Here is a 26,346-nt window from a genome sequence, read left to right on the forward strand (position 1 = left end):
AGGAAGAGAGAATCTCCAGCAGACTCTGCTCTGAGCACGGAGCCTGACGTGGGGCTTGATCTCAAGACCCAGAGATCATGACCTGAGCGAAATCAAGAGTCGGACACTCAGCCAACAGACATCCAGGCGCCCCCATCCCCTTTTATGAATTTGATTTGAATGATTCCCTAATTGTTTTCTGATCTTGTCATCCTTAAGGTACCTTTTAAAAAGGGGCTTAATCACATCATTTTGAGACTTGTACTCTTGTCAGTTTGTGCCTACATCATTAAAGTTCCCGCATGGTGGCCAGAGATATCTGAGAGCAGGACCCAGGAGCCTCTGCTGGGTCTGTTGGTGAGGGCGGTTGTGGGGAGGAGAGTGCTGGCAGCCAGTTGGATTGCCAGAATCTTTGGTTCTCAGAGATGGGAAGTGTACAAATTCCAGAAACTCCAGACTAGCTTTACTGGCATTCTAAGGACTAGTCAGTTACATGTAACTAAAAAAAAAATTTCTTTTCAGACCCTAATGAGAATTAACACATAGATTCTGAAAAAATTTAGTAGTCAGGTTCTACAGAAGTGATTGTTAAATCGATACAAATAGTGATCAAACGCAAAGGTGTATTTATCTGAATTACTGAGAAATTGCAGAACTAAAGGTCTCTAGACAGATTGACATGTCTTTAAAATTCCTGCACTTAATTCTTTGTAAAGCGAATTGGTGATTCGAAAGTTCTTGAAAAGAACAACATAGTGCCTGCGCAGTGCTGGGCCCTGCGTTGGCTTACACACGCATGGCCCCTCCAGCTGACCAGCTGTCTACTCTTGTCTCACTGCTGTGTTTGCCCCGCTGCTCTGAGATGCTGCCTCAGTGCAGGACGGCTGCTCTTTGTAGCCTCTAATTGGCTGCCACTGTGTTTCAGGTGCCCCGTTGTAACGTCGGTGTTGGCCGTACTTTCCTTTCTCTCCTCTCTCTTTCTATCCAGATAAATGTGAGTTCAAGGGCTCCCTGTCTGGCAGTAATGCGGGAATTACGAGCATCGAATTTGACAGCGCTGTGAGTATCCCGTGTCTGTGGAAATGAGTGCGCTTGCTTAGAAACCATTTAAGACATCCAGTTCCTGAAATTTAAAAATTACTCAGACGATTTCCCTGCTATTCTCAATCTTAAGTCCAATCAGCGTTAGGTCAGGATGCAGGTAGATTATAAATTCTGTGCTGGCTGTGACCGTATTGAAGTCTGGGTGGGGAAGGCAGGTCTGCGGTTCCCCGGCCAGTCAGTGCTTCTGCAGACTTGCTAAAAGCCCCGGCTGAAGCCCTGGCGGTGCAGGGGGAGGGGAGGGGGTCTATCTAGGTGCATGAGAGACGGGCAGATCTCAGGGACAGTAGTTGGGGGAGGTTGTGGGAGGAGAGAGGCCGGTGCCTCTGGGCTCTGCAGCTTGGACAGTGTGTAGAGAATTGGTATTTGCCATTGCTGAAGGGGGTGGAAGGGGTGGCTTATGAACTCAAGAGGACAAGTTCCAGTTTGGGCTGGAGAGTCTGCAATATTCCAGCAGGATGGCAGGATTGAGCAAGTTCAGGAGCAAAGTGTGGATTTACCGCAGTTGGTGGGTTGACAGAATACTGGGGTAACAGTTGGTATTCACATCAGGTATGCAGCTTTTGAGCATCCAGTAAACCTTTCTGGACTTAGCTCTTAGGGAATTTGTATTGTGTGGACTGAAATCCTCTATTTTGTCTAAAATTTGTCTCTCCCCCACCCCCCACTCTCCCTTATTCCCATAGGGATCTTACCTCCTAGCAGCTTCAAATGATTTTGCAAGTCGAATCTGGACTGTGGATGATTATCGGTTACGGGTAAGACCCAGTTAAGAAAGTTAGTATAATCTCCAAACTTCGTGAGGTTCTCAAGGCACAAAATGTAGGAAATGGCAGGTTGATGAATTAGGAGAATCCTGTTTTCCTGAAAATCATACTTGATTCCCCCTGCCCTTCCCTTTCCCCCTTGGGAGAATTTGTGTTTCCGTGTTACATTCTTCCTTCATCTAAGATTTAGTTTCAAAATACTTGCACAAGGAAGCCATCACATTTCACATAAAAGACTCAGGGTGTTCCTGTTCCTAAGAACTAGATACTTGGGGCAGGTGTCCGTTTTAGCGGAACCTCAGCGATCCCAGCATTGTTGTAAAAGTTGTTATGTCTCCAAGTTCTGTCTCCAAGACTAATAATGAGCTCACAGAGTAAAGCTGCAAGTAGGACATAGGAGTACATGAGGGTGCACTTAGGATAGCGAGAACCACAACTTTGACACAAGGTGGAAGCAGGTTGGAGGGAAAAGGGGAAGGTTGGGGTCACGTGAAGGAATTCGCATGCGAACCCAAAGTTGTGGAGAAGTTGCTTGGCCTCCACAACAAAGACCAAAACTTGGTGGTTATAGCACTTTGGTTCTAATGAAAAACAAACAGCTTAATTTGGAGACACGTTTTTCTCCTTAAGCCTGAAGCGCTTTTCACGAGCTCATTAAGCAGAGGCTGTTGAAAGGTAAGAGGGAGGCTGAGCTCTCTATGAAGAAAAAAGTTTGACACAAGCTTTTGTACGTCAGCCCGCACGAGGCATGGCGTTGAGAGCCTCTTCAAGGTAAATCTGCAGAGAGGTGGGGAGCTGCAGCAGAATGGTCTGTTGCCAGTGGTCTGATTTGATGATGCCGGGATGCGGCTAGAAGAATCTTTAAAAATGCACAGTTAACCTATCACATAGGCTCTCCATTTTCTTGAAGGAGCTGTAGGGAACATCATCGGTATTAGATGCCAGTCAGTACCTCACAGGTGGTGGTGATCCTTCATTCTGAGTTGGAAGAAGATCCAGGGCTACACATGCAAAGTGTGGGGCGTGAAGCTGGCAAAGATTACATTCCCTTGTGAAAGCAGAAGAGCCCGCTTTGTGTTCTTGTCTGAATGGAGGAATAGGGACGTGGGTCGCTGGGCCCCCGCGGGCAGGGCTGGACCCTCTGCGGAAGCATAGTCACATCTGTTCCCACACTCGAACAAGTTTTCAGTTGCAGCCCTCTACTTCACCCTCAACAGGGCCTAGCCCGTTCTCGCGGCAGCATGGTAATCGGCCGTGGGCTGTGCTGTGCTCTATTAACCGCTGATCACTTACTGGTCACCTGCGACAGGGTTGAATACGTCTGCGGTCGTTAGTTTGCCTGAAGGAAAAGGGACTTTTCTTGAGTGGCTCCTATGGGTCAGACCCAGTACTGAGATATTGTATGTACCCCATTGCTTTTTCATCCCCAGGGGAACAAGGTGAGGTAGGTTATGGGGAAACCAAGGCTCAGATAAGCCCACAAAATTGCCTAAGGAGCCACAGCTACCAGATGGGAATGGGAACTGGGCCCCGTGCTCGTCTCTGCTTGACCTGGACTATTCTAGTGCGTCTAGAGACTGAGGTACAGCAGAACTGTCTCACCGGGAAGAAGGACATACAATCTTCCTTTCCTTCTAGACCCTTGGAGGAAAACAGCAAGCAGTTGAGGGGTCAGCCAGTTGTGCAGGATGATATTTTTCATTGGTAAAAGAGTTGTATTCAGGTGGGCATCAGCCCTTGGGTTGGAAATAAGGACCTGGGGGTGGGAGCCGGACCTGGAAGACAGAGATCATAATGTTGGGAAACTTTTTTCAAGTGAGCTAGTTTGCAGAGGTGGGCCGAGTTTCACGGGAGAGGCCGCTCAGGGTGCTGGAGCACCAGGCTTCAGCTGGGCTTGCTGACGGGTTGGGGGCTGGTGCCAGGACGGTAGCCTCCTTAGCTGGGCTAGCTGGCTTTGAGGGCATCTGGCCTGCTCTCCGTGTATGTGTGATGAAGATCAGGAGGCTTTTTTAAATGTCTTCTTTGTGCCCAGAGACATGAAACTCTTATGGGGTCCAGGAGTAAATAGGCTCCCTCTTGTAGGAGGCTCTGGCTTCTACTTAGACCCTAGTAAACAGAGGATGTTGGAAGACACGGAGGTCCATGTTCTGAAATTCAGGATCCAAGCCCTTAGTGTTTATGATAAAGGGAATGGTGTTGGGAGAGGCCAGAATGCAAGCAGCAGCCGGCTGAGTGCTGGCTTTAAATCCTTGTAGTAAAGGTGTCCTAGAAACAGCCTGGTATTTACAGAGGACTCCCTTGAATAGCAGGTGTTTTAGACTCCCTTAAAAATCCAGAAGGTCCTTGGAAAATTGCCTAGCTGCTCTCTAAAATGTGACTTGAGGAACGGGGTTGAACAGCCCAGCTTGTTCACTTCTCTAATGTTGACGTGGAAAAAGTAACCACAGTGACAGGACTGGCTTTCAGATGGTGGCTTGTGCTTCAGAAACCTCCTCACCGAGTTCTGCATTTTTCTGGGGTCAGTCGACCGGTTGGTGCTCATGGTGGTTGCCTGCATTGTGGGTGGCCCTCGGGTCTGCCCTGAGGCACGGGGGGTGCCTGGCAGGGCCCTGGAGAAGAGAGGTCCAAGCTGCTCTGATGTCTGAACCCGCTGCCCCATCTCTTAGGAGCCACTGTTTGAAAAAGAAAGATAAAACCTGAAAATTAAATAAATTGAATTGAATTGAATATTGAAAAGAAATATCAGAAACACCAAGTGGATAAAAATTTCACATAAATCTGATGTGCTTAAGATAAGGACTTTGTAAATTATGGAAAGAAGCCTGGAGAAAGCTGCGTTCCATACCTTTGAGGGCTTGGAGCTGGACCCCATCAGCTGGATTTCCTCCAAGGACGGGATTTGCCGAAGGCCAGACTTTTTTAAAAGGCAAGCTAACACACATATGAAGAGGCAGGAAATAACAGTATCCCTTTCCTTTCTTTCATCAATCCAACAGTTTTACTCTGGGAAATAAGCCTGGAGAAAGCTATGTGCCTATAGCCGTTCACTGTAGCACTATTTGTGCTCATGAGTTGGTAAGTGACCTCGGTGTCCGTTGGGCACAGAAATTTCCATTAAATTGTAATCGCCACTTGAAGATGACTTAACTCTCAGAGTAACCATGAAGGCTCTTAGCGGGTGCAGGAAGGAAGAGCATTAATGCTCCCAGCAGTGGGCCTTGTGCACGGATCACCTCGTTTGGTCCTTCTACTGAAACAGCGGGAGGAAGAGGTTCGTCTTTCACAGATGTTCGAGCCCGGCTGTTCAAAACCGGAGCATTGTGACCCCAGAGCCGGAGCATCTTCAGCTGTCACGTGGAAAACTACTTTGAGCAGTGGATAAATTTTTAGGAGTGTTTTCACATGAGGGCAATGAAAGTATTAACTCACAAAAATGAGTGTGCTCACAAGCCCGTTTGTGAGCAGTGTCTCTTCCTCCGGAGTTTGCCAACTGGGATTTTACTTCTGTAGGAAGAAAGAAAACAGTGAATGTACCCAAAACTTTGATTTCTTTGATGAAGTAGTTCTTTTCTCCGAACTTAATTTACATAGCGTGAGGAGTACCCTTCCCAAGTGATCCGTACAGTTTGGCTGACCTGTGCTGAGTGGAATCCTTACTCCTGTGCTGTATTGAACGTAAGCCTTGTTGCTGGAGTGTTCGGGACCTTACGAGAAGGATCCGTGGGAGGTTTTTACACAGCCACGGCACAGCTGCCCCTCGGCTGGCGGCAAGTGTATGTTGTCGTTCCAGTTTCGGAGAGGTTTAAACGTGGGAGAAACGAGTCTTTGAATGTGTACCAGCTTCTCCCTTCGGAAGGGGGGATACGGGTGGGCCCAGGTTTTCCGTCCCTGTGCTGAGGTGGCATGGCTCCATTGAGCAGGGAGGGAAGATTGGTTTCAGAAATTCTCACGCTGAATATCTCACACCAAACTGAGATCTCCTCTTTGGGAGTCAGTGTGGAAACCCTAGAAGTAAGCTAGTGGCTGTAGTGAGTGTATCAGAGCTTTTTTTTTTTTTTTAAGATTTTATTTATTTGAGAGAGAATGAGAGAGAGCACATGAGAGGGGGGAGGGTCAGAGGAAGAAGCAGACTCCCCGCTGAGCAGGGAGCCCGATGCGGGACTCGATCCAGGGACTCCAGGATCATGACCTGAGCCGAAGGCAGTCGCTTAACCAACTGAGCCACCCAGGCACCCTATATCAGAGCTTTTATTTATTGGTTGGTTGGCTGGGTAAAAAGAAAACCTCAGTGAAGGCCTTCTGAGCCTTTGAGATTTTGCACTGAGAAGCATGTTGACCCACACTGAAAAGCATTCCATGGGGAGTAGTGAAAGATCTGACTGCCAGGGTCCCCTCCCTGCACCCTTGGCATCCCCTGGGGCTCCAGTACCTGCCGTGATGGGCAGAACGGGGGCGGTGCTGGGCGGTGCCCCGGTGCTGGCTCCTTGGCCAGCACCCAACAGCTACCCGCCCAGGGGCTTGATTGTTGGGAGTGCTGCTTGCTATCTGTGGTTATGGTCTGACATTTCAAGCTGAGACCTCTGATTAAAAAAAAACCCCAGGGGTTTTGATTGTTTATTTAAAGAGTCCTGATGTTCCCTTTTGTAAATTATGCCTGCAGGGAACCTGTCTGTTCTGGCTTTAAATAGGGCCTGGATTTTCAGAGGCACTGGGTAAAAATCCAGGCTTTTAAAAATTCTGTAATTTGATACAATCCAGACTTACAAAGAAGATTGCAAGAACACTACAGACTGGGGGTATCTGTAACAGAGTTTATTTCAAAAAGGTCCTCCAACTGCCCATCCCTTTTTTTGAGGAGAGAGGCACTTGAACTTGGCACTAGTGGTGTTGGATTTTTTGTTGTTATTTGTGCTGGGAGATTTATGCGCATCCTCTTGATTCCTCACCTCTGGGCCACACCGAAAGATAGGCTTTCTGGACGTTTAGTCGAGCCACATATCCTTTTGTCTGAATATTCCTGACCATACCTCCAGGTGTTTGGAGAAGCTAGCTCTTCCAGCATGGTGCGCCCCCACGGCTTACCCTGGCTGTGTTCTCTCCCCTAGCACACACTCACGGGACACAGCGGCAAAGTGCTGTCTGCCAAGTTCCTGCTGGACAATGCGCGTATTGTTTCCGGAAGTCATGACCGGACCCTCAAGCTCTGGGATCTACGCAGCAAAGTCTGTGAGGAAATTCAGTCTCTCTGTCTATGTGTACGATTAGACGTTAACCTCAAGGTGTTTGTTGCCACATGAAAGCCTACGCCTAGCGTGATACAGTTTTCATTGCAAGTCTGGTTTTATATGCAGAGGGGCGTTGAGGTTGTGCCAGCTTTCCGTGTTTGAGAGTGTGTTTAAATAAGGAGCGCTGGTTACTCAGGGCCAGAGGGAAGCGATGCTCCCTGCACAGCTCCGGAGCGGCCTCTGCTTGGTTACTAATGTTCGCTCTTCTTTCAGGCATAAAGACCGTGTTTGCAGGATCCAGCTGCAACGATATCGTTTGCACGGAGCAGTGTGTCATGAGTGGACATTTCGATAAGAAGATTCGCTTCTGGGATATCCGGTATACTACCCCAGAGCTTGGTGGGGGGCGCAGATGAGAGGGTCTTCCCGTGGCAGAGCTCTGATGAGGTTTTGTGTGTAGGGTGTGCTTTTTAAGATCCCGGAAGTGGCAGAAATGAGCTCCAGTCCACATTTATCTCAGTGCTTTGATATTCTTTACCCTGAAGTAGACTGTCTCGTTCAGCAGTCACTTATGAGCACACTCTCTGTGCTTTCGAGGCGCTTTGCCAGCTGCTAGGTAAACCAAGGGACAGCTAGATGGTCTGCAGTGTCGCAGGGAAGACCGATACGCAGGTCTGCAAGGTGTTCTGAAGTAGAGCCAGGCACCTTGGTCCAAGGACATGAGAGAATGCGTGTCAGGATGAGTCTTAGGAAGTGAGTGGGCCTGACAGACTTTCCAGGCAGCACCGCCTGCTAGGTTGGGCTGTGGGCAGACAGGACTAGCCGGTGGTGGGTTGGGATCAGATGGCCTTTTATAAGTGACTTACTCCCGTAAGCCGTTGGGTGTTTAACAAAGGACCGCTGAGCACAAGTGCATAGAGGTGCTAGTGGTGTTTGGACGGTGTCCTGGGAGCGGGGGACCTCATCCCAGCAGTAAAGGAGACGTGGAGGGGAACGGGTTTGAGGGAGTGTTTGCACTGGGGGGTGAGGAAGGGGAGAACTGAAGCCAGACCGGGGACTGACTTGCCTAGGGCGGGGACTCTGCCCTGGAGTCCATCTCCACACCTGGAATCACCCAGCTGCACTTGGAGGGGCCCTGGAGCTGCACTTCGTAAGGCGGGGAGCCTGCGAGAGGCCCCACGTTTGTCCGTGTACAGTACAGCATCCCAGACCCACTGGAGCAAGTTTATGGGCCCTTGGCCCTGTGGACACGTCATCACCGGAAGAGTACTGAATGGGTAGTAGCCCTGCTTAGCTCGTGCTGAGCCGGAGCTCTGATTGGCAGTTACTATAGCATTCCCTAAATGGGCGAGGAAATTAATTCTTCCCCAATTCAGAGTCCTGGTACTTAAACTATTACTATAGAATGTAGTGAGAGAAAAATAATAAAAGCAGTCCTTGAGGTGATTTCTGTAAGATTGGGACATGTTCACTGTCCTTCAAGAGTAAGGCATTCCAGTCCAGTTACCTTCTTTCCCTCTCTCCATGGAGCATGGCGTCCTGGTCACGTGGGGAAGTTCTGACGCTTCCGTGTTCCGTCTTCTCAGACTTCCCATCACTTTCGTAGATCGGAGAGCATCGTCAGGGAGATGGAGCTGCTGGGGAAGATTACTGCCCTGGACTTAAACCCGGAGAGAACAGAACTCCTCAGCTGCTCTCGCGATGACCTGCTAAAGATCATCGATCTGCGAATCAATGCCGTCAGACAGACGTTTAGGTAACTGAAGACGTGCAGGTTTTGGTTTTATTTGACTCTTGCTGTTTTTCTGGGGGTCGCATGAACACCAGAGGCCCTGACCCTGCTCTCTCAAACCCCGAGTGGTGTGAGCTCTCGGGGTAATGGTGCTGTTGTTGGTTTCAGCGCGCCTGGGTTCAAGTGCGGCTCTGATTGGACCAGAGTTGTGTTCAGGTGAGTAGCGATGCTCCTCCTGCCCCGCCCACCCCCCAACCTGGTGCATCCCAGAGGGGCACGTGTCCACTGTCTCACCCCTGAGGGAGTGTCCAGGAGTGACCTGGAAGCTCAGCACCAGGGGTCACTGTCACTGTCTCCTTCCTTGCTGATGTTCCTAAGAGCTGTTGGAGGAGGGCGCCTGGGTGGCTCAGTTGTTAAGCGTCTGCCTTCGGCTCAGGTCATGATCCCAGCGTCCTGGGATCGAGCCCCACATCCGGCTCCCTGCTCAACGGGAAGCCTGCTTCTCCCTCTGCCACTCCCCCTGCTTGTGTTCCCTCTCTTGCTGCCTCTCTCTGTCAAATAAATAAATAAAATCTTAAAAAAAAAAAAAAAAAAGCTGTTGGAGAGCTTCTAGGGAAGCTGCAGAAGGGCGGCCTCCTTTCCTAGTTCTCGCTCTGCCTGCCCAGCGCTTCTCCCACGGGATGCTGAATTGGGGGTGGGCGGTTGACACTTTTCTGGTCTTGTTCCACAGCCCTGATGGTGGTTATGTGGCAGCGGGCTCGGCTGAGGGCTCTCTCTACATCTGGAGCGTACTTTCGGGGAAGGTGGAGAAGGTCCTTTCCAAGCAGCATGGGTAAGGGGAACCCTGATGATAGCCCCCCTGAGGTTGTGTGGAGGTGCTGTGACTTTATCCTGGGGATCCTGCCCCCTTTGGGCATGGACTGAATCAGCCCCGGGAGGACAGTGTGCGCTCGCTGGCTCCGCAGTGAGCAGAGTCAGTGGGGAGAGGCCGGGGCCGCTCGTGCTTAGTGATGCGACAGGCTGTCCAGTTAGAGCCCTTCGAGTAGTGGCTGCTGGAGAAAGGTTAGGAAAGCATCCTCTCTGATTATCTAGCGCCGCCTCTCCCTCTTTCCTCTCTGCTTCTCCTTCTCCCTTTGGAGAGTCTGGTTGTAAACATAGATTTTCATAGACTCTTTTCCAGTCGTCCCCCGGGCTCCTGTTTTGCTTAGCTTTGTTCTCTCCACCCAAGCTCAACTGCTAGTTGGAACAGAGATGGGGCTTTCCTCCAGAACCACCTCTCCCTGCTCCCAGGGGCTGTGGCCACAGTCCACTCCTCAGTCGGTCCCCCGAGGCTCTTCTCGGAGGGTGGGAGCTACTGCCTTAGGGTAGACTTGGTACGACCTGACTCCTTTCATTCCTAAACTGCTTCCTGAAGTACAGTGCAGGGTTCCTTTGAGTTCTCATGCTCATTCCCAAGGGCCTGCCTGTGAGGGCCAGCAGTCCTGGTGAGCAAGCTGGGCGTTGGAGAAAGCCTTGCTCCCTGAATGTCAGGGGGCCTGGCGTTCAGTTCACTAAGATCTCACAGATGTTTTGACCTCTCCCATTGAAGCTCGTCCATCAATGCAGTGGCATGGTCCCCCTCCGGCTCCCACGTCGTCAGTGTGGACAAAGGAAGCAAAGCTGTGCTATGGTCAGAGTATTGATGGCACCCCCGAGAGAGAGAGAGAGAGAGAGAGAGAGAGAGAGGAGCTGAAGCCGGCGAAGCACAGGAGCCCCTGCGGGCTCTGTCCTGCACGTGGTGTGTTGGGTGCAGCTTCGACCTCCAGAGACGAGCTGGAGCCGCGTGGTGCCGTGGCCTACCTTTGAACAGGATTTCTGAGGATTTTAGCTGAGGTCTCTCATGGCCTGAAAGAATAACACTGAAAAAATCTGGCCCTGCAGTCACTTAGCAGGGGTTCAGGTTCTTGCCTTGCCTTGATTCGGGTGGGAAACACTACTGGCTCTGATCTTCATACCTCAGCGGGGGGAGCACGGGCACCTGCCGGCCTCCTCACTGGCCGGCAGGGCCAAGAACGCCCCACGCGCACGTGCGGCTGTCGGTTCTCCCTCCATGCTTTCTCCCGTCCTTCCAGAGTCGGTTCTGGCCCAATGCATGTCCTGTCACCTTGGGATGGTTTTCCTGGTGAACTCACTTGAATCATTGGATTAACAGAAACCCAAACAGGATTACCCCTGCCCTCAGCCCACAGGGACTGCCCTGATTTCTGAGGAGGTGACAGGACCATGGTCCTCCCTGCTGGTCTCTGTCATTATCACGAGGCTCTTACTCTGATCTCATCTGATTACTGTTGGAATTTCTTAGATCTCCTAAACCGTTCTTAGAAAGCAGCTGTTCTTCAAAGCTTCGGGCTTCCTTTTTTCCTAACGATGCTACACACCTATTTCTTGGTTGAGAAGTAAATCTCAGTTTGGTTACAAAATACTTTCTGGAGGTAGGAGAGGAAGTGCAGAAACCTTGCAGGGAAGCGGGGCTGCTGCAGGAATAGAGTGGCTCCCTGTGGCCATCTCTAGGCTCCCAGAAAGTGGGCGAGGCGCACACCACCTTCCTCCGCCCCGTGTGCCTCGGTGACAGTCGCTGGTGACAAGGGATTGGAAGCCTCGAATGTATTAGCCTGGAGCCAGCAGTTCCGGGTCACTGCCCCTTTGCCAAGCCTACGTGCAATACCCCCTCGGTGCTTTAGTTCGAGAAGCCCATTCCAAGAAGCATGGGAACGTCGTCTTCAAGTTTCAGGAGTTCTGATTGAGGCCAGGGAAAAACTGGCCTGTGGCTTTTTTTTTTTTTTTTTTTAAACATTTATCTTTACCATTTTACCTGTGTATATCATTTTAGTTCCTGAGTGACCGAAACACCAATACTTTCATCACTTTTTAATTTGCACTTTATTTTTTTCCTTCCACACTTGTTCTCTGGACAGCTGTGGGTATGAGTGCTGGAGCTGGGTGAGGAGGGGCGCCGTGTCCATCCTCCCTCTCTCCCTCCCCGGCCCTCCCCCCCGCCCCCCTTTCAAGCTTACTGCTCCAAGAGCTCAAGGGGAGGTGGAATTCACAGGCCAGGGCGCATCTTTTATTTATTTAATTATGTTGCCCAACAGAACTTGATTGTAAATTAAAAAGAAATCTGTTATATACTTTTCAAACTCTGTCTCTTGGTGGTTATTGTATGCCCCTCTGTCCTTCAGAGAAAAAGCTGTTTCTTTCATCTGTTTTCATGGTATTCGTTCATTAGTAAATAACAGCTATTATTTTCCTGGGGTCTCTCCTCATCGTTCATCATTTAAGCCTCTGCTACCACTGCCTGTAAACCATTCCAGTTTCACGCTGCATGTGAGTCTTAACACAGCAAAGGGTCTCGTGAATCTCCACGTCTGTCCTGTGAGCACCCAGCGAACTCACGAGACTCCTGCCGTCCGCTCCACGCTGTAGCCGGTGTGAGCGCCCGGTTCCCCGCTGGAGACTTGTCTGTAGGATTGATGATGAGCCATACCTGTCTCCTGCTGGTCTCCGGCCTCTTTGCTGAAGGGGCATGAATTATTGTGCTAGGACAAATCCTGATCTCCCAGAGGCCCCCCCTCCACTGCCCAAGACCTCTGTCCCATTCCCTTTTTTTTTTTTTTTTAAGATTTTATTTATTTGACAGCGAGAGCAGGAACACAAGCAGGGGGAGTGGGAGAGGGAGAAGCAGGCTCCCAAGGAGCAGGGAGCCTGATGCGGGGCTCGATCCCAGGAGCCTGGGATCATGACCTGAGCTGAAGGCAGACGCCCAACGACTGAGCCATACAGGCGCCCCGTCCGGTTCCCTTAATGACTTTTACCGAGGGGCCAGCCAAACATCCGCTTAGCCCAGCACCTGGGGGCAGGATTCTGCTGTGATCTGAAGTCTCAGAGGCAGCCAGCTGTCTCCAAAAAGCCGAAGGAGCCCTTTGCAGTCACTTTCAAGAAGGTAAGTCATTCTTAAAAGAAGCGTAAAGTAAGCATTGCAGTAACCTCCAATTACCCTGTTTTCTTTGAACTTGGAGGGAAGCTTGGCTGCTCTCTACTTTGAACAGAGAGGTTTCGGTTTGAGATCTGTCTGCACCGTGAAGTTCTCTTCAGGTTACCTGACTGCCAAGTCTGAGCTGTTTAGTGTGTGGGCTCACACAGCAGTGGAATAGGACTTCATCTGACTCACGGTCCTGACGCCCCCCATCTATCAGCTCATCTGGGTCCCTCTCCGCTGCTGCAGGCTATGCTGGTGAGGGTGGGAGGTGGGCAGAGGAGTTTCTCCATTTCCCAGGTGAATCCCAGGCGGTGGGAGCTGGTATGCTCCCTCATAAGTGGTGTCGGCTTTGACCCAGACGTTAATTAACATACCTCAGAAGTTGAGAATTTTAAAACTTTTTTTTAAATGAACTTGAATTCCCTAGGTCATTTCCCAAAATAGTGTGATAAATCAAATTCAGTGCCTTATTCTTAAAGCATGCACCACATATACAGTAGTCTTGTTCTATAAATCTTGCAAAGCCCCTCTGCCTCTTTCCCGTCGTGGCCCACGGGAGATTGTGTATGGACACTGGGGTAAGTGGAGGAAGCTGCTCAGCCGGGAGGGGCCGGCCTGGCCGAGGAACGGCTTGGTTGGGAAGTTGCAGATCTCTTAAGTGGACCAAGGTGTGCAGAGCTGCCTGTGTCTTCGCGTGTCACGGCACAACCCTGCTCTTAGAGAACTGGACACTGAAATGTGCACTTGAAACTCCTCACCCGTGTGGGCACCGGGAAAGAGCAGCCGTGATGAAATTCCCCTCACGATGGGCGCCTGGGTGGCTCAGTTGGTTAGGCGACTGCCTTCGGCTCAGGTCATGATCCTGGAGTCCTGGGATCGAGTCCCGCATCGGGCTCCCTGCTCGGCAGGGAGTCTGCTTCTCCCTCTGACCCTCCTCCCTCTCGTGCTCTCTGTCTCTCATTCTCTCTGTCTCAAATAAATAAATAAATCTTTAAAAAAAAAAAAATTCCCCTCACGAGACTGCCAGACTGCGGAAACCACGGACGTTTCTGGGTTCCTGCGAGGCCTTGGATCGTAATCAGGAGCCTGTGGCTCTCAGATTCTGTGACCTGTGAAATGTATCCCATGTCACAGGTGGGGGAGTCGCCATAGCCTAGCGAGAAGCTGTTCTAGTGTCCTGACCCCCTAGTGGGCGCCCCTGCCTCCAATCTGCCTGCCCCTCCGGGCCTGCAGGGGCAGGCGGACACCAGACGGCCTCGGGCTGGCCACGCGGACGTCTTTACTCCACTGCATCTTTTCTCTTGTGCCCTACGATAATGCCCACTCACCAGAAATCCCACGTTTTCAAGCCAATGATAAACTTCGGAAATCTTGAATAAAGTGAAATGTACCCATTTGTATAGGTTCTGGAAGAAAATCAAGGAAAAGTGATACCATCCAATAAGATTCGTCTCCGGTCAAGGAGATTATTCTTAACCTGCTTCACCTCCGTAAAATTTGATTTTTGTACCTTGGGGAGCTCTGGCTTTCAAAGCACAGCCCTCCTGGTTTCCATCTGTGCTTCCCAGCCCCCCTGCCTTCATTCCAGATACTTCTTCCATCCTCTGTGTGCTCCAGCCATGCTGTACTCCCATAGCCCCACTCTCCTTGGTGACTTTTCCCCGGGGCTGCACAGCCCTGTCTAACCCTGGCTGACCTGCACCGTGAGCACACGCACGTCCGGTGGCTCCAGAACCCAGAGGAAACTGCTGTGCAAGGAGCCCTGGTGCATCTACCCGCCACTCGGCGACTCTGCCCGAGTGTTTGACAGCAAACCTAAAGCATGTCACAGACTACCAAGGACACGGTGCCGTAGTTAGCCTCGTAGGGTTGACAAGAACTCCGTGTCATCAACTATCCGGTCCATATTAAAATGTTCCCAACTGTTTTCAACAATGAGTTTTCTACGATGGGCTTATTTGGATCAGGATCCAGCATAACCAACTACCTTAAAATGTAATGGCTTGAAACAACCATTACCCTCCCGGGCCTGTGAGTGGGCTGGGCTGGTCCAGTTGGGAATGGCTGGGAGAGGGTGGCCCACTCAGGTCTGGCAGGCAGCTAGGGGAAAAGAATGGCGCCACCGGCAGCATGGGGACAGGAAAGGACTCAATTGGAGCCATTGTGGCAGTTGTCTTCAGTAAAGGCTCCATTCTGTTCTCCTCTTGGGTCTTTTATATTCTACGGCAATAGCTGTTGCTGATTTCTTTTTCTGCCCCGCACTGGATCTGGTTGACTTTCCCCATAGGAGCAGTACGTGTGTCCCACGTGAGAACAGTGGTCCTGCACATGGCCATGTACCAGGCTTCCATGGCTCTGGACCCCCTCTTGGTGCTCGGCACCGTGGGCACTCAGGTTTTTATCTAGTAGGACTGAATCAGCAAAAAGCAAACCAGGCAGCCCCAAAAGGGTGGGTCATAACCAGCCAAGGGGACGAGTGAGGAGGAGGAAGGGAGAGTAGTTAAAAACCTAAGAATAAACCACAGAGGAAGCGGAAGTGTTGTGTAGAAACTGTTCTGTGCGTGTATGTATAGGTTTTGGGTCACAGTGTAAAAAGTGTATTTCTTTTTTACTGGTTTTAAATTTATTGAAATTCACATAAAACTAACCATCTTAAAGTATATTCACAGTGTTCAACCACCACCCCTGTCTAGTTCCAGCAAAAGACAGTTTTGAAACTGGATCAGTGTCCATTTTTTTCAAACTTTTGTTTCTTGTTTTTTTGTGGTTTGTTTTTTTTTAAGTATGTATTTGACAGAGAGAGACACAGCGAAAGAGTAAACACAAGCAGGGCGAGTGGGACAGGGAGAAGCAGGCTTCCCGCCGAGCAGGGAGCCCGATGCGGGGCTCGATCCCAGGACCCCAGGATCATGACCTGAGCTGAAGGCAGACGCTTAATGACTGAGTCACCCAGGTGCCCCTCAAACTTTTTTGATGTATAGCAAGCAGCTGATCTATCTGAAGAAAAGCATGGACCCTTGTCTTAGCTCAGGCTGCTATCACAAAAACCACAGACGGTGCAGCTCCGACAACAGATACTTCTTTCTCCCGCTTCTGGAAACTGGAAGTCAGGTCAAGGCGCCAACAAGGTAGGTTCCGTCCCGAGGCCTTAGCTCGTCGCTGCTCTGCTCACCTGACTTCCGAGTGCACTTGCAGAGTGGAGAGTGGGTGTCTCTTACAAGGACACTAATCCTATCAGATCAAGGCCCCGCCCTGGGACCTCATCCAACCCCCATCACCTCCCAGTACCCCATCACACCAGGGGCTTAGGGCTACTTCCACGTGTAGATTTGCGGGGAGGGGTGCACAAACACTCAATTCCTCCGAGAGGCCTCTCCCTAAGTGTGCACAGCTTCAGGAGAGAGCTGCTCAATTTGTGCTCGGCCACAAAATCCTGAAGCTGCTTCATGACCCCTAGAAGCCCCTCTAGTGTTGGGATCCATGTAGCATGACAAGGATGAAGAAGCACTAAGGCGCACATCAGCCTCTCGTGGGAGAGGCCCAGGGGAAGTGTTGGTCAGAATCCTCCCGCCCCCACTCTGCACAGGACTCTCCTTTTAAGGGACTCCTCTGGGGGCGCCTGGGTGGCTCAGTCGTTAAGCGTCTGCCTTTGGCTCAGGTCACGATCCCAGGGTCCTGGGATCGAGCCCCGCATCGGGCTCCCTGCTCCGCGGGAAGCCTGCTTCCCCCTCTCCCACTCCCCCTGCTTGTATTCCCCCTCTTGCTGTGTCTCTCTCTGTCAAATAAATAAAATCTTTAAAAAAGAGACTTCTCTGCACATTTGAGTCATCTCCCCAACCCTGTGAGACGGCAGATCACGGGCTTGCCTTCTACAGAGGCAGAAGAGGAAATAGCAGTGAGCCCAGCTACTTGCCCACGGTCTCAGGGGACTCATCAGGGGCCACAGAACCTCGGACTCCAGCCTCGGGCTGTTTGTCCAACATGGAAACCTGGAGCACCAAGAGCCATTCTCAGCACGATGCCTCAAGATGGACATTCGAAATCTGCCCAGGTGTGGGACCCCAGGGTGACGAGAGGGTGGCAACGTCCATGAGGAATGAACATCTGTGTCCTAATCACGGATAAGTCACCCATGGAAGAGATTAGACTAACTTGGGCAATGGAGGGAAATAGAAGGGAAGCTGAGTCCTTCCTAACAAAGAATTTTCTCACGTGTCACACTGTTTCAAAGATGGTAATGATTTCCCCATCCCTGGAAGCATTCAACAACTTGTTGTGGATGTTGTAGAGGAGAGCCAAACAAGGGATGGAGTGTGGACTACATTCTTTTTATTTTTGATTTTTTTAATTTACTTTTTTTTTTAAGTCGGCTTCACGCTGGGTGTGAGCCTCAATGCAGGGCTTGAACTCACGACCCCGAGATCAAGACCCGAGCTGAGATCAAGAGTCAGATGTTTAACCGACTGAGCCACCCAGGCGCCCCTGGACAACATTCTTTTTAAAGTCTGCCCAACTTGAGAACCCACAGGATTCCATTTATGATTTCAGATACTCGAAGCCAGCCCAACCTATAACAGCCCTCTATTCCTTAGGCCAGTTGACCAAGAGGTCCATGTTGGAATTAAGGTGGCTTTTAAAAGCTGATTCCCTGGCACTCTTTGTAAATAGAGTTGCCCCAGTCTTTTCAGGTGCTCTCTGCTTCAGGGAAACTGAGGCAACGAGGATAAAAGATTTTCATTTTGTAGTTGATGTTTAGCCGGGTATACCGGTTTTCCTCATGCATGTGCCCTAATAAAGCCCTAAGATGATCACCTAAGCCTGAAGCCCTTGAGCTTCTTAAACTGAACATCCCCAACCCGCCACCCCCGCGAGCTGGCTGGCGCTGCGTTTGGTCCCTGGAGGTGAGGCGCAGGCTTGGAGCAGGCTCTGGACCCCAGATGAGCGAGTACTGCTGTCACCAGTGGTTCCCAGACTTGGCATTCATAGAGCAATTTCCAAAATAACTCTAGGGGAAGGCTGGCAACTTTATTTTGGCCAAGTAAGGATTTTCTTTTTTTTTCTAAACGGCCATCTACTCTCATCTTTATTTTATAAAAGAAAGGACATTTTGTCCTTACGCTTAGCAGCTGCATCCTGAAATATTTATGAGTAAAGTGTCATGATGTCTGCAATTTACTTTCAAACGGTTCAAAAGGAAAAAGCAATAGGTGAGCGCACGCGCTGAAGCACTTATTGTCAAATCTCACAGTGGACCACGTGGGCGTTTATTGTATTATTCCAACTTTTCTCTATGTTCTAAACTTCACAATAGATTTCAGAAAATGAAAAACTCGTGGCGGGAGGCAGATCAGTGGTTGCCGGAGATTGGGGGGTTGGTGGAGGAGTTGACCAAAATAGGGGGGCCAGGGAACTTTTGGGGGGTGGAAAGGTTATGTCTTAACCATAGTGATAGTTAAACTCATCAAACTGCACTTTAAAATGGGCACAATTGCTTGTATGTAAAGTCTACCTCAATCAAGATAGGGAAAAAGAAGAAGGACATTTTAATATCCAAAAATTGAGGACTTCATAACCTCAGAAAAAAAGGAGGACAGTCCTTTACAGTGAAGACATTTGGCTCCATGACAAAGTTTACAACTGTGCCCTTGTTTTTCTTTCTCATTTTTCTGCCAAGTAGAGACAAATTCATCACTGACCAGAGGCTGGGAATGACTACCAGAGACTACATTTCCAAAATGCATGAGGTCCGGTACCCAGTCCACCGCCCCGTTTTCCCCACCTGCCAGGAATTGGCGGGTCAGTGGCTGAAGTCCGTCAGTCTGCACCCCCTCACCCCCCCTCCCCCAGCCACCTGGTGCCAACAAAACCATGAGAATTGGTGTCCCAAGAGCAGCCAGAGGTGAAAGCCGGTCCCGGATGCTGCAGCCCTTCCGATGGGGACACTAAAAGAAGCACCCCGGTCATTTGTCTTTCTCTTGTTGGGGTGTTTTTAAGGGGAAAATCAGATACTCTTTTAAATTTATAACAATGTTATCTTTTAACCTTTCTGCTATAGGAGAAGTAAATGACTTGGAGAAAATTTTTTTTCTCCATTTATTTTATTTTATTTTTATTTATTTTATTTTTTTATTATTATGTTATGTAGATCACCATACATTACATCATTAGTTTTTGATGTAGTGTTCCATGATTCTTTGTTTGCATATAACACCCAGTGCTCCATGCAGAACGTGCCCTCTGTAATACCCATCACCAGGCTAGCCCAGCCCCCTGCCCCCCTCCCCTCCAGAACCCTCAGTTTGTTTCTCAGAGTCCATAGTCTCTCATGGTTCGTCTCCCCCTCCGATTCCCCCCCTTCATTTTTCCCTTCCTGCTATCTTCTTCTTCTTCTTCTTCTTTTTTTTTTAACATATAATGTATTATTTGTTTCAGAGGTACAGGTCTGTGATTCAACAGTCTCACACAATTCACAGCGTTCACCATAGCACATACCCTCCCCAGTGTCTATCACCCAGCCACCCCATCCCTCCCACCCACCCCCACTCCAGCAACCCTCAGTTTGTTTCCTGAGACTATGAATTCCTCATATCAATGAGATCATATGATACATGTCTTTCTCCAACTGACTTATTTCGCTCAGCATAATACCCTCCAGTTCCATCCACGTTGTTGCAAATGGCAAGATTTCATTCCTTTTGATGGCTGCATAATATTCCATTGTGTATATATATATATATATATATATATATATATACCACATCTTCTTTATCCATTCATCTGTTGATGGACATCTTGGCTCTTTCCATAGTTTGTCTATTGTGGACATTGCTGCTATAAACATTGGGGTGCACGTTCCCCTTCGGATCCCTACATTTGTATCTTTGGGGTAAATACCCAGTAGTGCAATTGCTGGATCGTATGGTAGCTCTATTTTCAACTTTTTGAGGAACCTCCATACTGTTTTCCAGAGTGGCTGCACCAGCTTGGATTCCCATTGGAGAAAAATTTTAAATTACAGACAAGAAAAAAAAATTAAATACAAATAAAACCTGACATACCTACCACACAGAGACCACTGTTAGCTCCTTAGTACGTATCCTTGAAGATCATGCATATAATGCATATATGTGGATATACATATAGGTATGCGTATGTGTGTGTGCATATATACACACACAGTGTGTGTGTGTTTGCAAGGTGTGGTCGTATTACACATGCCATCCTATGACCTTTGTGTGGTCACAATCTCTACCTTCCTATTCCAGATATTTCTGTCTTACACGTCACCTAGACCCTATTCAGATTTCCTGATGGAGCCAAATGTCCTGTAGATCCTGTTTTTCAACTGGAGATCCAGTCTGGGACCACGCATTACATCTGGATGTTGAGTCCCTTGAGTGTCTTTTAATTGAGTACCTCCCTTTTCTGTGACATTGGCTTATGAAAGACACCAGCTACTTTTCTGTTCATCTGAGAGCTCTCTCATGGTGTCTTCTAGCTTGTTCCTCTGTTCCCCACATTTCCCATAAACCAGAAGTGATGTCAAAATGCTTAATGGATTCCAGTTCACCCAAGGTGATACATCATGTCTGGCTGGCACCATTGTCAATGCTAAGATTGACCATGGACCATGCCTGGTCCCCCGCTGTGCAGCCGGGCTAGCACCTTGTGATGAGCCCAGGATCCATTTGCCATCACTGTGGTGCTAACAGGGACAGCCCTATCTCCATCAGCTCTTCACCTGATGGTTGTGACCCCAATGAATAATCTTTGTTTGAGTCAATCATTTCATCAGTAATTTTAGAGGGAATTTTACGATCATTCAGCTATGATAAGACCAACAGATCAGGAAGCAATGGCCTCTGAAAAGATGATTTGTTACAGTTCTTGAAAGGAGGGGGCAGCCTCTGCCACTTAGGGCCACCTGGGGAAGCACCATGTTTGGTCAGGAGGCAGAGGGTTGGAGGGGAAAACATGGGCAAGAGGCTTCTTGTGGTTTCCACAGGAAACAACTGGTGAGGCAAGATAAGTGGGTTTAAGATTGGAGAGTTTGAATAACTTCATCTGGCTCTATGGTGATGGGCTTTCTCCAGTTGGCTGAATCCTGGTCTGGGGATGATTAGGGCAAAGCACTAGTGGCTCAAGCCTGTCCCAGGAGGAACCAAGGCCACTGAGGCGCCTGGGCTCCGATTGGTTAGTTTGCATATGAAAGGCAGTTTGCTGTCTCTAGGGAAAGGGGTAGCCCTGGGAGGGGCAGTCTCTCCAGGGTCCGCAGAGCCCCGGATGTCAAAGCATCAGAAACACAGAAAATAGGGGGCACCTCGTTGGCTCCATCTGAAGACCATGGAACTCTTGATCTTGGGATTGTGAGTTTGAGCCCCATGTTGGGCGTAGAGTTTACTTAAACAAACAAACTTAAAAACATACAGCAAATCAAAAGTCATGATTATTCCAATCAGAGTTTGTCAAAGCATGTTTTTCTACTTCCATCATTCCTTTTGCATTTAGTAGCTGGCATTTCTCTGTTAAAAAAAAAAGTTTTCTCCCATAGAAATTAAAAATATTGTTTCTTAATTTTAGCTATTACCAGCTCTCACACTGTTGCTGACTCCTCCAGTGACTCCTCCATGTGCTGTAAGTATAGTGAGATCCCTCTTCTAGATGCTGGAGATGGGATAGGTACAAAGAAGAATCTCTGCACTCCCGGAGCTTACATGCTAGTAACGACGGGGCAGGGGACAGACAGGAAACAAGATACACGCATGGGACACAGTGACAAGTGCTATGGAGAAAAATAATGCAGAGGAGGCGGCGAGTTTTGGGTGAAGTGGCGCGTGATAGGCAGCAGGGTGAATGGGGTCACACTGAAGTAAAGACCCAGAGGAACACAGGAAGCAAACCAAGGGGCTCTCTGTGGGAAGAGTGTTCCAGAAGGGGAAGAAGGCAAAGGCCTTAAGGCAGGTTTGAAGAAAAGCAAAGAAAACAAGTGGGCTGGAGCAAAGTGGGTGAGTAGTGAGAACTAAGGTCAGGGGCGCCGGAGTGGCTCAGTTGGTCAAGCTCAGGTCTTGATCTCAGGGTTGTGGGTTCAAGCCCCGCATTGCGCTCCATCCTGGGCGTGAAACCTACTTAAAAAAAAAAAAAAAAAGAGGGTCAGAGGTAACAAGGGATCAAATCTTGGAGGGCTTGCAGGCATTGTCTAGGCAGAGAGGAAACCCCCGGAAGTTTCCACAGATGCTAACATTTCAAATGTTAGAACCAGCTTTCTGCTTAGACTTGCTTCATTCCCAGATACCATGTCAAGTTCAATATGTAAATGTGTTAATGGCTACAGAGTCCCGTCTGTTTATTCCCTGAATGTTCTTGGAAGCAGCTGTTGAACACAATGGTGAGGGAAACAACGGGATGGGCCCCTGCCCTTCTGGAGCCTCGAGTCAAGTAAGGGAAGAGAGACCATACAATAATCTCCCACACAAGGTCAAAGGCAACTGTGCCTCCAACCCAGCCCGGGAGGGAGGTTGGGGAAGGCTCCCAAGGATGGGACTCCTCTCTTCCAGCAACTGAAGTGTGAAAGGAGTCAGCAAGTTGAAGAGAGAAGAGGATTGTTCTAGGCAAAAAGAACAGTGTGGGGGAGCAGGGGGGTGTGGTGCAGGATGATGTGGAAAGTGGGTGCCCAAGTCCTTTCTGAGAACAGCGGGAGATACTAAGCGGAGAGGACAGATCAGGGCTCGGAAGGGCCCTCGTCCACTGTGGAGAAGGGCCTGGAGGCTGGAGATGGACGGAGTCAGACAGCAGGAGACATTATGGTCCAGGAAAGCAAAGGGGGTGCTGTGGACGCAGGAGGAGGCTCTGGGGAAGAGAAGATGAGGACAGATTCCAGAGACACTGGGGAGGTGGGGGTACAGGGAGGGGGAGGAACTGACAACACTCGTCTCCATCATCAATAGGGCGTGGGGTGGAGGAGGGGAACCTGTCTGGTTCTGACGTGTTTTTGGAGTAGTGTTGTTGGGGTCCGGAGCCGACGGCCAAGAAAGAATTCTTGAGACGTCTTCGGTGCAAAAAGGTGCTTTCATTAGAGCACGGGGACAGGACCCGTGGGCAGAGAGAGCTGCTGGTCCGGGGTTGTGAGGAACAACTGATTATATATTTTGGGGTTGGGGAAAGTCAAGACAAAGGGAACTTCCGAAAGGATTTTCATATGCTGAAGAAGATTTACAGGATACTGGAGGCCTGGCTACTGTCAAGCTAAGGTAGTTTTTCTCTCCAGCAAGCCATTAACATTAAGACAGGAGCTTCCTGGAGGAACATTATGCTCGGCCTGCCTCAAGTGTTTGTCAGTGGGCTGCAGGTTACGAGGACAGTGAATTTTATCTGCATTTCCTCCTGCCTTTGTTTCCCACATCGGTTTGGCTTGTGTAACACCAGGGTTCATCTTGAGGTTGACATTTCTCCTTGACCTTTTTGTTTCTATCCCCACACCCAAGGTTGCATTAGCTGCCTGCTGAGTTTAATCAAGTCTGTTGAGCACTGGAAAATCCCCTGTCCTGGTGATACTGGGAGTGAAGGCATAATCAGTCTATTTCCAGAACCCAAAGAGGGTTAGGATAGAAAGGAGCTTTTCTTCAGCTCTCATCCCTCCCACCACGCCTTCCCCACTGGAGCTCCCACATCTGTGAGCCCCTCTGGAAAAAGACTAGAGGCCTTTGCCTAATGCCTAGAACTGCTGAAACCACCAGTTCACCCGTCTCAACCCTAATCCCATTTCCACTCTGCTCCTTAAGTGGGATTTGGCTTCTAGACATTGAGACGTGGGTGTGGGCCCCCTCTCCAGATCCCCTACAAATTCCCCCACACACGTCAAGCCAGGGGCCGTGGCAGGGTCATCTGGTTACACAGAGCAGGGGCCGGCCGCTCACCCCGGAGGGACAGAGCCCCTCTCCTTACCTCCCGGGCTCATCAGGCTGGCTGCACAAGGTACATGACCACCCCCGGCCCAAGGCTTCTCAGACCTGGGGCAGGCACAGGGAGAGCAAGGGGCAGGACCATGGGTGTTTTCCTGTGGTCAGTCTGCCATAGTTTCCCCTTTTCCGTGTGGTTTCACGGACTTTGCTTGTTAACGAGACTCAGGGTGCGCTGAGGTCCAGGCAGCTAAGACGGCCCTTCCGCTGTGTGTCAAGCTGGGGAGCAGTGGGAGAACGGGACAGGACTCCTGGGGATTTAACATATCTTGAAAACGGTATTTGTGAAGTGGTTATGTTGTGGTTTTCGGGAACCTTCCCTATTCTAATTACCATGGGACATCATCGTGATAGAATTTTAAATCTGACCCGGCGAAGGCTAGTCAGGAAGTCAAACCTTCCAGCTGAGATTTACTAAGAAATGTTTGAGGCTTATCGAGAAAAAGAAAACACACGTTCTGAAAAAAAAGCCCCCCAAGGTGTCATAAACGCTAGACAGAGAGGCCTTATTTCATCAAACATCGATATTTAAGCAGATACAAGCAGATGTCTACTGGGCACGCAGGACCTCACGGGTAGGTTTTATACCCAGAATGTGCCTGGCTGCACATGCAGCCTCGTTTTCCCTTTCCACAGCCCGCTGACACCTGACGCACACCCCGAGGTGGGAGAAGCCAGCTGCCAGGGACACGTACCATGGCCGCCAACGCCAAGAGCAGCAAGTCTGCACCCAACCATGTGATCTTCAAGAAGATCTCCCGGGACAAGTCGGTAAGTGGTACAGAAGTGAGTGGCTTGAGGGGAAAAAAAAGGTTTCTTAAAGGAGCTTTTTTGAGAATAGACATGGGGCACCTGGCAGAGCATGCAACTGCTGATCTCATGAGTTCAAGCCCCGCATTGGGTGTAGAGATTACTTAAAAAAAAAAGACACGATCAACACTAAAATCCTGAGAGGCTGAGGGAAGCTCTGTGTCTGTGTTCGTCGCTATTTGCGATGAATGATGAATGAGACGTAATCGAATGAATTGCACACATACAACTTCTTTTCAGTCTCTTAAAGAACTTAGCCCTGAGACCCTTAATTTTCTCCTCATCTCTCAGTCCCCACCCTCTTACTTCCAATTTTACTTGTTTTCCTAGCTGGCCTTGAACCAATGACTTAACCATTTCAAACACTGCTTTGTCGATACTAACTTGCGGGGCCCTTTGTCTCCTTGCTGCCTGCCTGGGGAAAGCCCCAGTGCTGGACTAGGGCAGCTCTGTCTTCCGTGCGCCTACCCCAGCCACCATGCCTTCAATCCGCACTTGGCTCAGGGCCACCGGGTAAGGGAACATGGCTACCAATATCCGGGCCGCTTGTGTATCGGCAGAGATGATGCCCCTGTTGGCTCCATTGGGGGCTCAGTAGACGGTCTAGATGTGCCCATGAACTTCTGGCATGGGAGGCCTGACGGAAGGTCACCCCACAGCCTCCATGGACAGGGTCTTCTTATTCCATTCATTGGCTTCTTAGGGGCCGACAATCTAGCTCGGCGCCGTCCAACTCAAGCTGCAAATGTTATTTTAAAGCGTGTAGCTGCCACATTAAAAAAGAAGAAACAGGTGGAATTCATTTTATCATGTATTTTATTTAACCCAGTATATGCAAAAAACTATCACTTCAACATGCAAATGATATAAAAGTTATGGATGACATTTTACGTTCATTTGCTAAGTCTTTGAAGTCTGGTGCATATTCTCCATTTATAGCACGTGTCAGTTTGGAATGGCCATATTTCAAGTGTCCTGAAGCTACCTGTACCTTGTTGCTACTGTGCTGGACAGGGTGGATCTAGATCATTCTTCTGGTTCACTTCTGAGACATTCCCTTAGAAGTGGTTGAGAATTTTGCTTTCAAAGGCTCTTCATACAGTTGGATTCGGTCGCTCTTTACTCAGCAGCTTAGCCCTGGGGACTGTTTCTGACACTGAGTCAAGGTGCAGGACCCAGAGAATCATCATCAGTGCAATTAGACGCTTACCCAGCACACGCGGTTCTGAAAGCAGGTAATCAAGGGACTTCTCAGAGCTCTATTTTCTGTGCTTTGTAAACCTGAACTTTGGATTTTTTCTCTAGGGTTTCTCAAATGTTAAGCCTATATTGGGCCCAAAGGAAACTCTCTGATCCTCATAATGCAACACAAGAAAAACAGATCTGTACCAGGCACTCGCTGTCCTTTCTACTCCCAGCTGAGGAACTCCACTTTGGGGTGATAATTTGGGGACCCCCTCAACAATTCATTCCCCAGACTCTCTCCCAACTTTGTGTCTTCCCAGCACACTTTGTCTTGACTTCTGGCAGAAGAAGAGAGAAACCACTCCTGCCGGGCCATGTCATTTTCCCACTTCTTTCCCCCCCCCATACCTATAGAAAACCTTTGAACCAAGAAATTTAGAATTGCTGTATATGGGGGGAGAATCCACCCATTAATGTCTCACATATTAAGACTATTCCAATTGCAAGCTCTGTATGGCTCCAGGCATGGTGCACCAGGAGCCCTGGGCCCATTTCTCTGTGATTCTCTGCCCTCTGC

At 49.4% G+C, this 26,346-nt stretch overlaps 2 protein-coding genes and 1 non-coding gene across 6 annotated transcripts in view; all 3 read left to right on the top strand.

Annotated features, from left to right (window-relative positions):
* Nucleotides 1-11,971, top strand: part of ATG16L1 (autophagy related 16 like 1) — a 37,752-nt gene extending 25,781 nt beyond the window's left edge. For all 4 annotated transcript variants that reach the window (XM_044913772.1, XM_021679030.1, XM_021679031.1 and 1 more), the window contains 8 exons: nt 968-1,038; nt 1,767-1,838; nt 6,953-7,073; nt 7,346-7,451; nt 8,679-8,828; nt 8,973-9,020; nt 9,535-9,636; nt 10,393-11,971. In XM_044913772.1, coding sequence (XP_044769707.1) covers nt 968-1,038; nt 1,767-1,838; nt 6,953-7,073; nt 7,346-7,451; nt 8,679-8,828; nt 8,973-9,020; nt 9,535-9,636; nt 10,393-10,486 — 764 coding nt within the window. In that variant the 3' untranslated portion in view covers nt 10,487-11,971. The remainder of the gene's footprint in view (nt 1-967; nt 1,039-1,766; nt 1,839-6,952; nt 7,074-7,345; nt 7,452-8,678; nt 8,829-8,972; nt 9,021-9,534; nt 9,637-10,392) is intronic.
* LOC123324496 lies at nt 6,199-6,426 on the top strand. Its single transcript, XR_006539859.1, has one exon.
* Nucleotides 11,972-23,633: 11,662 nt separating the features above from the next.
* Nucleotides 23,634-26,346, top strand: part of SAG (S-antigen visual arrestin) — a 28,287-nt gene continuing 25,574 nt past the window's right edge. Inside the window, exons 1-2 of the mRNA XM_021678944.1 lie at nt 23,634-23,790; nt 24,411-24,545. Of these exons, the coding sequence (XP_021534619.1) occupies nt 24,471-24,545 (75 nt within the window). The 5' untranslated portion in view covers nt 23,634-23,790; nt 24,411-24,470. The remainder of the gene's footprint in view (nt 23,791-24,410; nt 24,546-26,346) is intronic.

This window comes from Neomonachus schauinslandi, chromosome 3, assembly GCF_002201575.2.
Source record: "Neomonachus schauinslandi chromosome 3, ASM220157v2, whole genome shotgun sequence".
NCBI classification, from domain to species: domain Eukaryota; kingdom Metazoa; phylum Chordata; class Mammalia; order Carnivora; family Phocidae; genus Neomonachus; species Neomonachus schauinslandi.